The 13,430-nt window shown below is 43.7% G+C and overlaps 1 protein-coding gene across 1 annotated transcript in view; it reads right to left on the reverse strand.

The window, feature by feature from the left end:
• The window catches only part of LOC130295251 (ETS translocation variant 3-like), an 86,624-nt gene that overhangs the window by 17,660 nt on the left and 55,534 nt on the right, over positions 1-13,430 (reverse strand). The window contains exon 4 of the mRNA XM_056545816.1: positions 6,943-7,058. Within this exon, the coding sequence (XP_056401791.1) occupies positions 6,943-7,058 (116 nt within the window). The remainder of the gene's footprint in view (positions 1-6,942; positions 7,059-13,430) is intronic.

Here is a 13,430-nt window from a genome sequence, read left to right on the forward strand (position 1 = left end):
TAGGTCCAACATTAAATATAAATGATATGGCAGATCTCCTGGTATACTAATACATGATAGATTATGCTTTGACCGAGTATCATGGAGAGAGTGCAGGTTGGCGTCGCTCATCTCCATGATGACGGTCACGTGATACAAGAACAATACAGTGACCCGGAACACGTGATCGGGTGAGTCAGCAGACATCCCCACACGGAACCAGTCACAGCTCTCTGCATCTGCGCGGTAGAGATTGCCCCACGCTTGCCGGCGCCATTATGCATTACAACAGGTGAGCGTTCCTCCTTCTCCGTGTCAGTGCTTATGATTTATGTCTGCCGCACATGGGTATGATTATGCAATATGACATACATGTATGTGCAATTAATTATGTTTGTATAATATCAACTGTATTTTTCAAGCTGTTTTAATGTTTTTAATGCCTATATTTATAATCTGATTCACTAAATATGCACTTTTTGTAAACTTTTTTGCTAATTGACACTGATTATTGTATCATGATGGAAATGTTCACTTGGGTATACATTACCCCCTAATGTGTGTTTGTATGAGCTTGGAAAAGGATCCTGTGTGATCTGAAACGTTGCTATGCCTTTGATATGAAGTGAATAAACCTTTTTGCACATTGGATTATCTTATGGAGTGCTGCACCATTTCTTTGGATAGAGATAGAGATATTATATTTATATATATGAAAAGCAAAATCATCGGTAGTTGCAGTATCTTGTAATACCTTTTTTATTGGACTAACAAGATTTTTTAGAGACAAGCTTTCGGGATTCCTCCCTTTATCAAGTCATAAGCATTTCTGAGCTCACAAGGAGAAAACACGTTCTAGCTCACAAAATATGCAGGGGTTAAAACATCATATGTGGAGAATGGACATTAAGTTGGGCCATAAATTGTATAGCTATAGGACGATAGACTACAGATAAGGATGAGTGAGAGCAGAGGTGAGAACGGTGATTACGCTGCTCTCCAGCCACTCCCCCCCCCCCCCCATCTGTAGTCTATAGTCCTATTGCAATACAATTTATGGCCCAACTTAAATGGGCACTGTCACCAACTTTATTTTTTGATATGTTGTGTTACTTATGCACTACAACATATCAGTAATATATTTTCATTATTTTTTCATTTTGAGGGTGAATTTTACGTTTGAAAACCGGCCACTAGGGGTCACCCTCCTAGTGGCTGGCTGCAGCCTGGAGTGACGTCACGCCTGAAAAAGGACTGAATTTTGGCCTGGCAATCAGTCCTTTTTCATTTAGGCTTCTCTCGCTCCCTGCCTGTCAGACAGGCGGGAGCGAGCGCATTGGCTCCCCGGCCACTGGCTGGGAGGCCACTCCTCCCGCACGTGTCGTCGCCGCTGACCCTGCACTCCCGCTGCCGGACTCTGGCGTATCAGAAAGCATCAGAAGGAGGGGGACAGGGGGAACTGGGTATGTGTTTGTGACGGAGTGAATGGGGTATGCAGCGGCGGGTGTAGCGTCGCATGGCACTAAGTTATAGTTCATCTACACAGGGTGCCTCCAGCTGTTTCACTACTACAACTCCCAGCATGCCCTGACAGCCAATAGATGTCAGGGCAAGCTGGGAGTTGTATTGGTGAAACAGCTGGAGGCACCCTGTGTAGATGAACTAAGGGCGGAAGTCCCTCCCAGCAGGCATCAGTGACGTGGTGCCTGCTGGTGAAGTCTGCCTGGTAGCGAGCACACTACCAGGCAGACAAAGTTATTTTTAACATAGTAAAAAAAAAAAAAAAATAAAAAAAAAAATTTAAAGCAGGGAGACAGGGACAGAAAAAAAATATATAGGATGGTGGGAGCTACCCTTTAATGTCCATTCTCCACATATGTTGTTTTAACCCCTGCATATTTTGAGAGATAGAACATGTGTTTTCTCCTTGTGAGCTCAGAAATGCTTATAACTTGATAAAGGGAGGAATCCCGAAAGCTTGTCTCTACAAAATCTTGTTAGTCCAATAAAAGAGGTATTACAAGATACTGCAACTACCGATGATTTTGCTTTTTGCATCACTGGACTAATACGGCTTCAGAGAAAAACTGTTCCAGGTTAAACCCCCCCAAAGGACGAGGGGGCACTCCCTCCGTCTGGAGAAGAAAAAGTTTAGTCTCAAGGGGCGACACGCCTTCTTTACCATGAGAACTGTGAACTTATGGAACAGTCTACCTCAGGAACTTGCCACAGCAGGAACAATTAATAGCTTTAAAACAGGGGTAGATACATTCCTGGAACAAAATAACATTAATGCTTATTAAGAACTGTGTCTGTGTGTGTCTGTCTGCGTGTCCCTCCCTCCCCCCCATTCCCTCCCCCCCATCTTCCCCCCCCCCTCCCTTTTCGGCAGTGGGATGGCCCGCCGGGCATTTTCGGCAGTGGGGGCTTACGCTTTTTTATCCTCCGACTCCGAATCTGCCAGTGAGGACGAAGAAGATCCTACTTTTTTGTGTTCTTCCTCGTCCTCCTCATCATCTAGCAGTGACCCCCCATGAGAGTGACCCAGTGGCTGACACTAGTACGAGTGGCAATGCCGCTCGTAATAGGAGTCCGGCCCCCCAGACAAGTGCACCGGAGCCCCCTTCCGATGACCCTGTCTGGAGCCCCCCAGAGGGTTATCAGCCACGGGTTCCGGAGTTTGTTGGCGACTCCGGAATCTGGATTGACCATACTGGCTTCACTGATCTGGACTTTTTTTTAAAGCTTTTTTTCAGTGACCGCCTGGTCAATCACATGGTGGTGCAAACGAACTTGTACGCCCAGCAGTTCATTGCCCACCGCCCCCATTCCTTTTTGGCCAGGTCCAATGAATGGCGCGCCATTGATGCAGCGGAAATTAGGACATTTTGGGGCCTCACGCTGCATATGGGCCTGGTCAAAAAAACCAAGTGCTCGTCAGTACTGGAGCGAGGACGTCCTCTATCAGGCCCCGCTTTACAGGATGGCGATGACACGGAAGCGGTTCGAGGCGATTCGGAAATGCCTGCATTATGCAGATAATGCGGCATGTCCGCCCCGAGGTGATCCCGCCCATGACCGGCTTTACAAAGTGAGGCCGGTCATCGATCACTTTGGGGCCAAATTTTTGGAGGCCTACGTACCGCTCAGGGACCTCTCTGTAGATGAGTCTCTCAGTTTTAAGGGGAGACTCATCTTCTGCCAGTATATTCCCTCGAAGCAGGCGCGGTATGGCGTGAAGCTCTATAAACTTTGTGAGAGTACCTCCGGGTACACTCTCAAGTTTAGAGTGTATGAGGGACGAGATTCCCGTATTGAACCCCCAGATTGTTCCCCCACTCTCTGTGTTAGCGGGAAAATCGTTTGGGACCTTGTGCACCCATTGCTGGATAAGGATTACCACGTGTACGTGGACAACTTTTATACCGGCATCCCTCTCTTCACATCCCTTGCCGCCAGATCCACGTCCGCTTGTGGGACCGTGCGGAGGAACCAGAGAAGCCTCCCTCTAAATTTGGTCCAGACGCCTATTCCCAAGGGTGAGTCCCGTGCCCTCACCCATGATAACCTGTTGTTGGTGAAGTATAAGGATAAGAGGGATGTCCTTATACTCACCACTATTCATGGGAACGGCATCACCCCCCCCCCCCCTGTGCAAGGTACCATTGGACCGGTCCTCAAGCTTGATTGTATTTTGGACTACAATCGGTATATGGGGGGGGAGTTGATCTCTCAGATCAAGTCCTCAAGCCATGTAACGCCATGCGGAAAACACTGGCATGGTACAAAAAAGTTGCGGTCTACATGGTACAGGTTGCCATGTACAACGCTTTTGTACTATCCCAGTATGCTGGCAACACAGGGACATTACTCCAGTACCAAAAAAATGCAGTGTGTTTCAGGAGGGGGATTCGGAAGGACACCACATATCAATGTGACACTTGCCCAGATAATCCGGGCCTCTGCATAGGCTGCTTCAGGGAGTATCACAATTTCATGGAGCCCTAAATTTTCCCTTTTTAGGTAAATTTTCCATAATTTGACCAATGTACCAAGTCCAGAGTACATTCCAAATTTTTAACCCCATAAATCTCTAAATTGCCCCAAAAACCTAAAAAACAAAAAACCTGATAAGACCAGAGTCACTATCATCGGGGACTTTTTTATGTTGCCTCAAATGCGCAGCGCTCTCTCTCCACCTGAGCGGGTGCGCATTTGAGGCAACAGGTTAGGGACAGCCACACACATCACATTCCCAGAATGATGATTCAGGGGTTAGGGGCGGGCATATTTTTTTTAAGTTTTGGCTATGCTCTGGGTCATCATTCTGGGAATATATACTTTTTTATTATAATTTTCTGGCCCACTGTACCCCATATTACGGGCCTCTGTACCCCACCTGTATACCCCACTTACAGCCCGTTGTCCCCCATAGTGTTCCCCTATTTTAGGGCTCAGTGCTCCCCCACATCCTGGCTCCATATGAAGCTCAAGGCCCCTGACTGCGCTCCCACTCCAGCAAGACCTGCTGTGCATCCGCCGAGCCATTATCATCCAAAAATAAAGGTATGTCCTTACTCCAAAGAAAATTTACAAATTGTGTGGGGTCTTTTCTGCTATTAACCCTTGTAAAAATGTTAAATTTTGGGGAAAACTCACATTTTAATGAAAAAAAACATTTTTTTTTTTACATATGCAAAAGTCGTGGAACCCCTGTGGGGTATTAAGGCTTGCTTTTCCCCTTGTTACGTTCCTCAAGGGGTCTAGTTTCCAAAATGGTATGCCATGTGTTTTTTTTTTTTTTTTGCGGTCCTGGCACCATATGGGGCTTCCTAAATGCGACATGTCCCCCCCATTTCAGCAAAGTTTGCAAATGTGACTCCTCTTCTGAGCATTGTACAACCCTGCAGTACACTTCAGGTCAACTTATGGGGTACCTCCATACTCAGAAGAGATGGGGTTACAAATTGTGGGGGTATTTTCTGCTATTAACCCTTGCAAAAATGTGAAATTTGGGGGGAAACACATTTTTGTGAAAACGTTTTATTTTTTTTTACATACGCAAAAGTCGTGAAACCCCTGTGGGGTATTAAGGCTCACTTTATTCCTTGTTACGTTCCCCAAGGAAAATGGTATGCCATGTGTTTTTTTTTTTTTTTGCTGTTCTGGCACCATAGGGGCTTCCTAAATGCAACATGCCCCCCAAAAACCATTTCAGAAAAACGTACTCTCCAAAATCCCCTTGTCGCTCCTTCGCTTCTGAGCCCTCTACTGCGCCCACCGAACACTTTACATAGACATATGAGGTATGTGCTTACTCGAGAGAAATTGGGCTACAAAAATAAGTATACATTTTCTTCTTTTACCCCTTGTAAAAATTCAAAAATTGGGTCTACAAGAACATGAGAGTGTAAAAAATGAAGATTGTGAATCTTCTCCTTCACTTTGCTGCTTTTCCTATGAAACCCCTAAAGGGTTAAAATGCTGACTGAATGTCATTTTGATGTCACTTTGGTGGGTGTAGTTTTTATAATGGGGTCATTTGTGGGGTATTTCTGATATAAAGACCCTTCAAATCCACTTCAAACCTGAACTGGTCCCTGAAAAATAGTGAGTTTGAAAATTTTGTGAAAAATTGCTGCTGAACTTTGAAGCCCTCTGGTGTCTTCCAAAAGTAAAAACACGTCAATTTTATGATGCAAACATAAAGTAGACATATTGGAAATGTGAATGAAATTTTTTTTGGGGGGAATATCCATTTTCCTTACAAGCAGAGAGCTTCAAAGTTAGAGAAATGCAAAATTTACAAATTTTTGATCAAATTTTGTGATTTTTCACCAAGAAAGGATGCAAGTTACCATAAAATGTTACCATTATGCTAAAGTAGAATATGTCACGAAAAAAACAATCTCTGAATCAGAATGATAACTAAAAGCATCCTAGAGTTATTAATGTTTAAAGTGACAGTGGTCAGATGTTCAAAAAATGGCCGGTTCATAAGGTGTAAAATGGCTGGGTCCTTAAGGGATTAAAGTGACAGTGGTCAGATGTGCAAAAAAATGGCCGGGTCCTTAAAGGGGTACTCCACCCCTAGACATCTTATCCCCTATCCAAAGGATAGGGGATAAGATATCTGACCGCGGGGGTCCCGCCGCTGGGGTCCCCTGCAATATAGCATGCAGCACCCACCTGTATTTGCTTCCGGTAGTGCTGGAGATTCTAGCTCCTGACCACGGGAACGGAAGATTGTGACGTCACGACTCCGCCCCCGTGTGATGTCACGCCCGCCCCCTCAATGCAAGTCTATGGGAGGGGGCATGAAAGCTGTCACGCCCCCTCCCATAGGCTTGCATTGAGGGGGCAGAGCATGACGTCACACAGGGGCTGAGCCGTGACATCATAATGCTCCGGCCCTGTGATCGACAGTAATCAGACCCGGAGCGAACATGCACCGGGGACTGATTTTAACGAGGTGCGGCTTGCAAGATCACGGGGGTTCCCAGCGGCGAGACCCCCGCGATCAGGCATCTTATTCCCTATCTTTTGGATAGGAGATAAGATGTCTAAGCGCCGGAGTACCCCTTTAAGGTGAAAATGGGCTGGGTCTTTAAGGAGTTAATTGCTGCAGGATTCTATAGTATGCCTATGAAGCCCTTCTCCTGCAGCAATGAGAGAAGCGGTTAGACAAGCGATCGATGAGGGTCTCAACACGAAGACCAAAATATGTCTAGGACACATCTAAAGTTTAAAAGTTTTAGGTTATTTTCTAGCCCATTAAAACTGGCTGTCAATTACCTGCACCACAACATAAGCCTCACATCTTTGTAAGATGTTCTGTCACCTTGGAAGTACAAGGCAAAAAGCTTGCTCCCTCCACAGCAGTTATGGTAGGAGACATCCACACACTTAACTTGTGGTATACAATAAAAAAAAAAAAAATAAGAAAAAACAAAAAACTCTTACCATTGGGCCTTATACTGATGAACGGATAGTTTGGCATGGCCAGCTTGTTAAAGTTAAATTTGTAGGTAAACCTCTTTCCCTTTGTTTTATGTAGGATCCTTTTGTTGTAGTAATATCTGTAATTAAAAATTAGCAGGTTATTAATCTAACAAGAAGACATATCCTCAGAATAGGTCACCAGTATTCCACTGTATGGGTGCAACTGTCCACACTACAGTGATTGCTTCTTTGTTTGCCAGGCACAGCTCTAATAGTGGAGATCCTTTTAACAGGCATTTTCCACAGCAGGGGTGCCAAGAATTGGACCCTCACAGTTCTAATATTAGTGGCCTATCATGAGGAAAAACCAGTTTCAAAGTCCTAGATAACCCTTTTAACACTATATTTAGAGCTTTTACCATTTTAATTATCAGCTACAAGGCTTCCTGGTACAGTATTTTTTATTCTATATGAAGCCACTTCTACTCTGTAGTCAGAGTTGCAGTCTAGTTAGATCACACAACTGTATTTATCACTTTTAAACAAAGCTCCCGATAAACTAGAAACCTCGCACAGCTAATTTGTGAAGACAGGGTCCACATGCCCTGTGTGCGTAAAGCAGATATCAAGAGAAGCTGGTCTGCAGTACAAGGAAGAGCGAGGGGAAACTGTTCACTGCAAAGAAGGGACAGAAGAAGCAAAATGATATCTGCAGAAAACATGCAGGATTAGAAGGGCCAGAGGCTGCTGAAAACCCAAACAGATCAGCATCTTTCTGGTAAAGGAGGGGCTGCTTTGAGCACCAAAAAGTAAGAAAAGAAATAAATAAGAAAAAAAATAAATAAAATATCTGCATTAGTATATGTTCAGTGAAAGTGAAGGATTATCCAGGAAAAGAAAAAAAAAACAGGATTTTTTTTTTTTTTTTTTTTTTTTTTAAGATAAAAAAGTATAAAACAAGTCTCTAGCAATACATGGGAACCTGACCACATGTGAAGGAAAAACAAACTACAGACAATCACAGATTAAACAATACCTGTAGTTCTAAGGCCTTTAAAATACCAGGAAGTTACAGGACACAAAAACGCCTGTTTCTTAATAGTATTAGAAGTTTACATGATACTGAACACTAACACCCACAGCAGATCCAATTCCTGTATCTGCCAGCACTGACTAATTTAATACTGTGGATGTAGAAAACAGCCAATACCTTCTTACATCCCCAGCAGCACAGGCAGGATCCATCAAAAATGGTAGGAGGTGATGCATCAGAAGTTATAATAAGAATATGTATTTGGATGTTCCACGTTAGTCGTGACTACAAGGCATCAAAAACAACACTGTTTTGTGCACATGCCCAGTAGCGGGGGAGATATGGAGCAGACAAGAGGTATAACAATGCAATATGAAGACCATAGGAACTAGTGCCACTAAGTCTACATTATAAGCAGCAGTGTCAAACAAATTAGACAACCAATACAGATTCTCCCACAAGGACTTTCACCTAGCTTGCTAAAGACTACAGAATGGGAAAAATAAATATTTTGTAGACTTCGGTGCATTTTGCCATCATTTTTGCAAAATTGAAGCAAAAACTGCAGTTTGATAATATATTAAATAAACATTCCTATTCAGAAACTATAGGAAAACAGTCCTCTCTTAAGCGAGAATCATTATCTTAAAGAAGTCACACCCAGTGATATTAGGTTGAGTGTGTAACAACGGATATCAGGCTACGCAGTTTCCAGGTCGGATGCCCTAGTAAGTTAAACACCGGAAATGTTAAAAGGTGTACTCCACTTGCCAGCGACGCTGACCAGGGGAGTATCCCTTTAACCCCTTAAGGACCTAGTACAGGGTACATTCACACAGGCAGGTTTACAGTTAGTTTTCTGCTTCAAGTTTGGGCTGCGGCAAATTTTTCGCCGCAGCACAAACCCCTAGCGGGAAACTCACCGTAACACGCCAGTGCAAATGTACCCTAAAAACACTACACTACCACAAAATAAAGAGTAAAACACTACATATACACCCCCTTACACTGTCCCCCCCCAATAAAAATGAAAAACGTATCGTACGGCAGTGTTTCCAAAACGGAGCTTCCAGCTGTTGCAAATCAACTCCCAGCATTTCCGGACAGCCACTGACTGTCCAGGCATGATGGGAGTTTAGCAACAGCTGGAGGCATCCTGTTTGGGAATCACTGGCGTAGAATACCCCTATGTCCACTCCTATGCAATCCCCATGAAGTCCTCAAATGCGCATGGCGCTCTCTCACTTCGGAGCCCTGTCGTATTTCAAGGAAACAGTTTAGGGTCACATATGGGGTATTTCCGAACTCGGGAGAAATTGCACTACAAATTTGTTTTTGTTTTTTTCCTTTTACTGCTTATGAAAAGTAAAATTTGGGGTCTACACCAGCCTGTTAGTTTAAAAAATAAAAACATTTTTACACTAACATGCTGGTTTTGCCCCATACTTTTTATTTTGACAAGCGGTAAAAGCAAAAAAAAGAAAGACCCCCAAAATTTGTAACGCAATTTATCCTGAGTACAGAAATACCCCAAATGTGGGCGTAAAATTTTCTGCAGATGCACAATAAGGCTCAGGAGTGAGAGCACACTATGTACATTTGAGGCCTAAATTGGTGATTTGCACAGGGGTGGCCGATTTTACAGCGGTTCTGCCATAAACACAAAAAAATAAATACCCACATGTGACCCCATTTTGGAAACTACACCCCTCACGGAACGAAACAAGGGGTATAGTGAGCATTTACGCCCCACAGGTGTTTGACAAAATAGTTGGATGGGAAAATGAGAAAAAAAAAATTTTTCGCTAAAATGCTGGTGTTACGCTAAATTTTTCATTTTCACAAGGGAAAATAGGAAAAAAGCCCCCCCAAAATGTGTAACCCCATTTCTTCTGAGTAAGAACATAACCCATATGTGGATGTAAAGTGCTCTGCGTGTGCACTACAATGCTCAGAAGAGAAGGAGCGCCATTGGGATTTTGAAGAGAAAATTTGTCCGGAATTGAAGGCCATGTGTGTTTACAAATCCCCCATAGCGCCAGAACAATGGACCCCCCCACATGTGACCCCATTTTGGAAGCTACACCCCTCACGTAATGTAATAAGGGGTACAGTGAGCATTTACGCCCCACAGGTGTCTGACAGATTTTTGCAACAGTGATCCGTGAAAATGAAAAATTTTATTTTTCATTTGCACAGCCCACTGTTCCAAAGATCTGTCAAACGCCAGTGGGGTGTAAATACTCACTGCACCCCTTATTAAATTCTGTGAGGGGTGTAGTTTCCAAAATGGGGTCACATGTTGGGGGAGGGAGAGGTCAACTGTTCTGGCACCACGGGGGGCTTTGTAAACGCACATGGCCCCCAACTTCCATTCCAAACAAATTCTCTTTCAAAAAGCTCAATGGCACTCCTCCTCTTCTGAGCATTGTAGTGCGCCAGCAGAGCCCTTGACGTCCACACATGGGGTATTTCCATACTCAGAAGAAATGGGGTTACAAATTCTGGTGGTCATTTTCTCCTATTACCCCTTGTAAAAATGTAAAATTTGGGGAAAACACAGCATTTTAGTGAAAATTTTTTTTTTTTTCATTTACACATCCAACTTTCACAAAAAGTCGTGAAATACCTGTGATGTGTTAAGGCTCACTGTACCCCTTGTTACGTTCCTTGAGGGGTGTAGTTTCCAAAATAGTATGCCATGTGTTTTTTTTTTTTTTTTGCTGTTCTGGCACCCTAGGTGCTTCCTAAATGCGACATGCCCCCAAACACCATTTCAGCAAAATTTGCTTTCCAAAAGCTAAATGTGACTCCTCTTTTGAGCATTGTAGTTCGCTCGCAGAGCATTTTATGTCCTAACATGGGGTATTTATATACTAAGAAGAGATGGGGTTACAAATTTTGGGGGGCATTTCCTCCCATTACCCTTTGTAAAAAGGATACATTTGGGGGAAAAAACTGCACTTTAGTGAAAAATTTATTTTCTTCATTTACACATCCGACTTTAACGAAAAGTCGTCAAACACCTGTGGGGCATTAAGGCTCACTGGACCCCTTGTTACGTGCCTTGAGGGGTGTAGTTTCCAAAATGGTATGCCATGTGGGGGTTTTCTGCTGTTCTGGCACCATAGGGGCTTCCTAAATGTGACATGCCCCCCAAAAACCATTTCAGCAAAATTCACTCTCCAAAATCCCATGGTCGCTCCTTCCCTTCTGAGCCCTCTACTGTGCCCACCGAACACTTGACATCCACATGAGGTATTTCCTTACTCGAGAGAAATTGGGTTACAAATTTTGGGGGTATTTTTCATCTATTACCCCTTGTAAAAATTCAAAAACTGGGTCTACAAGAACATGTGAGTGTAAAAAATGAAGATTTTGAATTTACTCCTTCACTTTGCTGCTATTCCTGTGAAACACCTAAAGGGTTAACAAACTTTCTGAATGTAATTTTGAATACTTTGAGGGGTGCAGTTTTTATAATGGGGTCATTTGTGGGGTATTTTTAATAAGAAAGCCCTTCAAGTCCACTTCAAAACTGAAGTAGTCCCTGAAAAATTCAGATTTTGAAAATTTTGTGAAAAATTGGAAAATTGCTGCTGAACTTTGAAGCCCTCTGGTGTCTTCCAAAAGTAAAAACATGTCAACTATATGATGCAAACAAAATAGACATATTGTATATGTGAATAAATATAAAATTTATTTGGAATATCCATTTTCCTTTTAAGCAGCTTCAAAGTAAAAAAAAATGCAAACATTTTCAATTTTTTCATCAAATTTTGGAATTTTTCACCAAGAAATGATTCAAGTATCGACAACATTTTACCACTAACAAACTAGAATATGTCACGAAAAAAAACAATCTCAGAATCAGAATGAAAGGTAAAAGCATCCCAGAGTTAATAATGCTTAAAGTGACAGTGGCCAGATGTTCAAAAAATGGCCAGGTCCTTAAGGTATATTTGGGCTGGGTCCTTAAGGGGTTAAAGCGGTACTCCGCCCCTAGACATCTTATCCCCTATCCTTTGGATAGGGGATAAGATGTCAGATTGCCGGGGTGCCGCTGCTGGGGACCCCCGGGATCGCCGCTGCGGCACCGCGCTATCATTACTGCACAGAGCGAGTTCGCGCTGCGCGTAATGACTGGCAATACAGGGGCCGGAGCATAGTTATGTCATGGCTCCGCCCCTCATGACGTCACGGCCCGCCCCCTGAATACAAGTCTATGGAAAAGGGCATGGCGGCCATCAAGCCCCCGCCATAGACTTGCATTAAGGAGGCGGGCAGTGATGTCACGAGGAGTGGAGCCATGATGTCACGCTGCTCAGTCCCCTGTATCGCCCGTCATTATGCGCAGAGCGAACAGCGTGTGGTGCCGCAGCGACGATCCCGGGGGCCCCCCAGCAGCGGGATCCCGGCGATCTGACATCTTATCCCCTATCCAAAGGATAAGATGTCTAGGGGTGCAGTACCCCTTTAAGCATTGATTAATGCTGCATGTTTCTGTCACACAACTAATGAGCAGGGCATTATCTATATATACATAAAACTCAACCGAACCAGTCAAACCAACTTCTTTACTTAGTCAGTCGCCAAACCTCACATGATCTTTGAAAGGGTAATCTGGGGGATATTTTTTTATTGGGGACTCTTTTGGCTCAACTATTAAAACTCCCCTTCCTAGGCCCTCTGGCTACTGCTCACAGAGGCTTACTAGACTGGGCAGTACATCCTGGTGTGAAGTAAGAGGAACTGTCTGCTGGGGTAAGACACTGCTGCAGCCAGTAATTGGCTGGCCAATAGGGTTAGAATGGGTTCACACAGTACATACAGCTAATTTTGGTCAGTCTCTTTAGCCAAAACCAAGACTCAAATGCATACAAATAAAATTTGTGTCTCTTCCATTTTTTTTATTTATTTAATTTATTTTTCAATCAAGAAATTCTGACCAAAAACGGGAACCAAATACAGATCAAAATACTACACGTGAACCCAGGCTAAAAAGGCGAATTTCAGTGAAAATTGTTATGTTTCCTATATGCCTGGGCTGCCAGAATAAAGAAACTGATTTACCTACTGCCACTCCCCAGATGCTGCTGTAATTGGTCTCTAGTCCGGCGGTCTTCTGACTTTTGTTGAACGACAATACCACACTCAACTAAATCGCCTTCTGCCACAACTTAAGTCTGGTGGCTGGTAAAAGTCAGTGGCAGTGTGATGTAACTGCCCCATGCTTCTCCCTGGTGCCTGGGCCCATTACATCACCCTACCTACAGCCCATCACTGGCTGGGCATGCCACTGCTGCAGTCTGATGTGTCTGGCACCAAAAGCTGGAAAACTATGGCTGGAGGACGGGAGACTGATTCCAACTGCATAAGGCACGTTAAAAGTTTATGTTCCTTCTGGCAGTCCAGGCATATAGGAGACTGGCTGAAATATACCTTTAAGAAAAACATGGCCTAGAAGTGATGCTTT

Source organism: Hyla sarda, chromosome 11 (assembly GCF_029499605.1).
Source record: "Hyla sarda isolate aHylSar1 chromosome 11, aHylSar1.hap1, whole genome shotgun sequence".
Lineage (NCBI taxonomy): Eukaryota > Metazoa > Chordata > Amphibia > Anura > Hylidae > Hyla > Hyla sarda.